General features: G+C 41.4%; 1 protein-coding gene across 3 annotated transcripts in view; it reads right to left on the bottom strand.

Moving 5' to 3' along the window:
* Window positions 1-585: 585 nt before the first annotated feature.
* LOC117947192 (mitochondrial carrier homolog 1-like) overlaps window positions 586-1,189 on the bottom strand; it is a 15,912-nt gene continuing 15,308 nt past the window's right edge. For all 3 annotated transcript variants that reach the window (XM_034875853.1, XM_034875852.1, XM_034875854.1), the window contains exon 12: window positions 586-1,105. In XM_034875853.1, coding sequence (XP_034731744.1) covers window positions 1,031-1,105 — 75 coding nt within the window. In that variant the 3' untranslated portion in view covers window positions 586-1,030. The remainder of the gene's footprint in view (window positions 1,106-1,189) is intronic.

Genomic DNA, 1,189 nt, shown 5'->3' on the forward strand with positions numbered 1-1,189 from the left:
TGTAGGATGTTGAAAACCTTTTAAAAATAATTTAAGATGATAATAATAATAATAATAATACAAATACCTCAGCGGATTTAAGACTACATTTTAGACTCTTTAAGCCCCTCAGCAGCCCTTATTGGGTTTACGGCGGTATCGACACATCTCAGTTCTCCAGCGACAGCCATCTTTGTAGTAAACTAATTCAACCCGAGCGCTCTTTGGTGACGTGGTTGATTGCTGTTGATCACCTGTCCGTCATTGTGTAAAGCCCCGCCCTAACGATCTGATTGGTCCAAACAGCTCGGGTTGGAGCATAGTCGCTCCACAACGGATCAAGTCCAGACCGAACTTCCCGACCTCGAATGCTGTGTGTGTGTGTGTGTGTTTGTGTGTTTGTGTGTGTGTGTGTGTGTGGGTGTGTGTGTGTGTGTGTGGGTATAACAAATTACAATCAATCAAGTTACTGTAATGTAGCTTTTTTTGGTGTACTTTTACATTTTAAAGGTTCCTTTTCAGCTTAAGCATATTAAGTTAAAGTACTAGATGTTAAATAGGAGTGTAAGAGTTATCGTAAAACATAAAGGCGTACACTTGTTTTTAAAAAACAGTAACTTTACTTTTACTTTAGTATGTTTTTTCGCTACATTTCATCCGTTACTGAGTGAAAAAAGGAATAAAAAAAGTTGCTTTGGCAAAGTATCGGTCGACAAACTATATGGGAAGTGTCTGCACCCTTATTCACTTTATTTAGTCTTCTGCAAATGATAACGGTGCAGACATTTCACATTTAGGTTGTTTAGAATAAATAAGATTTTAAATAAGTATAAATATGGAAAAAAATTAAATCCCCCCTCCCCCCCGCTGTTAAAATGTACGTATGCTTAGCCTGAGGTTAGCACCACTAACCCTTAAGATTTGGGATCGCTGTGGACGAAGTACACACTTCATACATGATTCATATTTGTGTGGGGGGGGGGCAGATGGAGGAAGAACATCCCAGCAAGCGATGATGATGATGATGATGAAGATGAAGATGAAGATGATGTTATCCCTCGGTGGAGGGCCGGGAGGTGACGGGCACCCGGCGAAAAAAGAAGCTGGACCCTCTGAAGAGCTGACCCTGACGGGAGAGGACACACACACACACACACACACACACACACACACACACACACACACACACACACACACACACACACACACA

This window comes from Etheostoma cragini, chromosome 7 (assembly GCF_013103735.1).
Source record: "Etheostoma cragini isolate CJK2018 chromosome 7, CSU_Ecrag_1.0, whole genome shotgun sequence".
NCBI classification, from domain to species: domain Eukaryota; kingdom Metazoa; phylum Chordata; class Actinopteri; order Perciformes; family Percidae; genus Etheostoma; species Etheostoma cragini.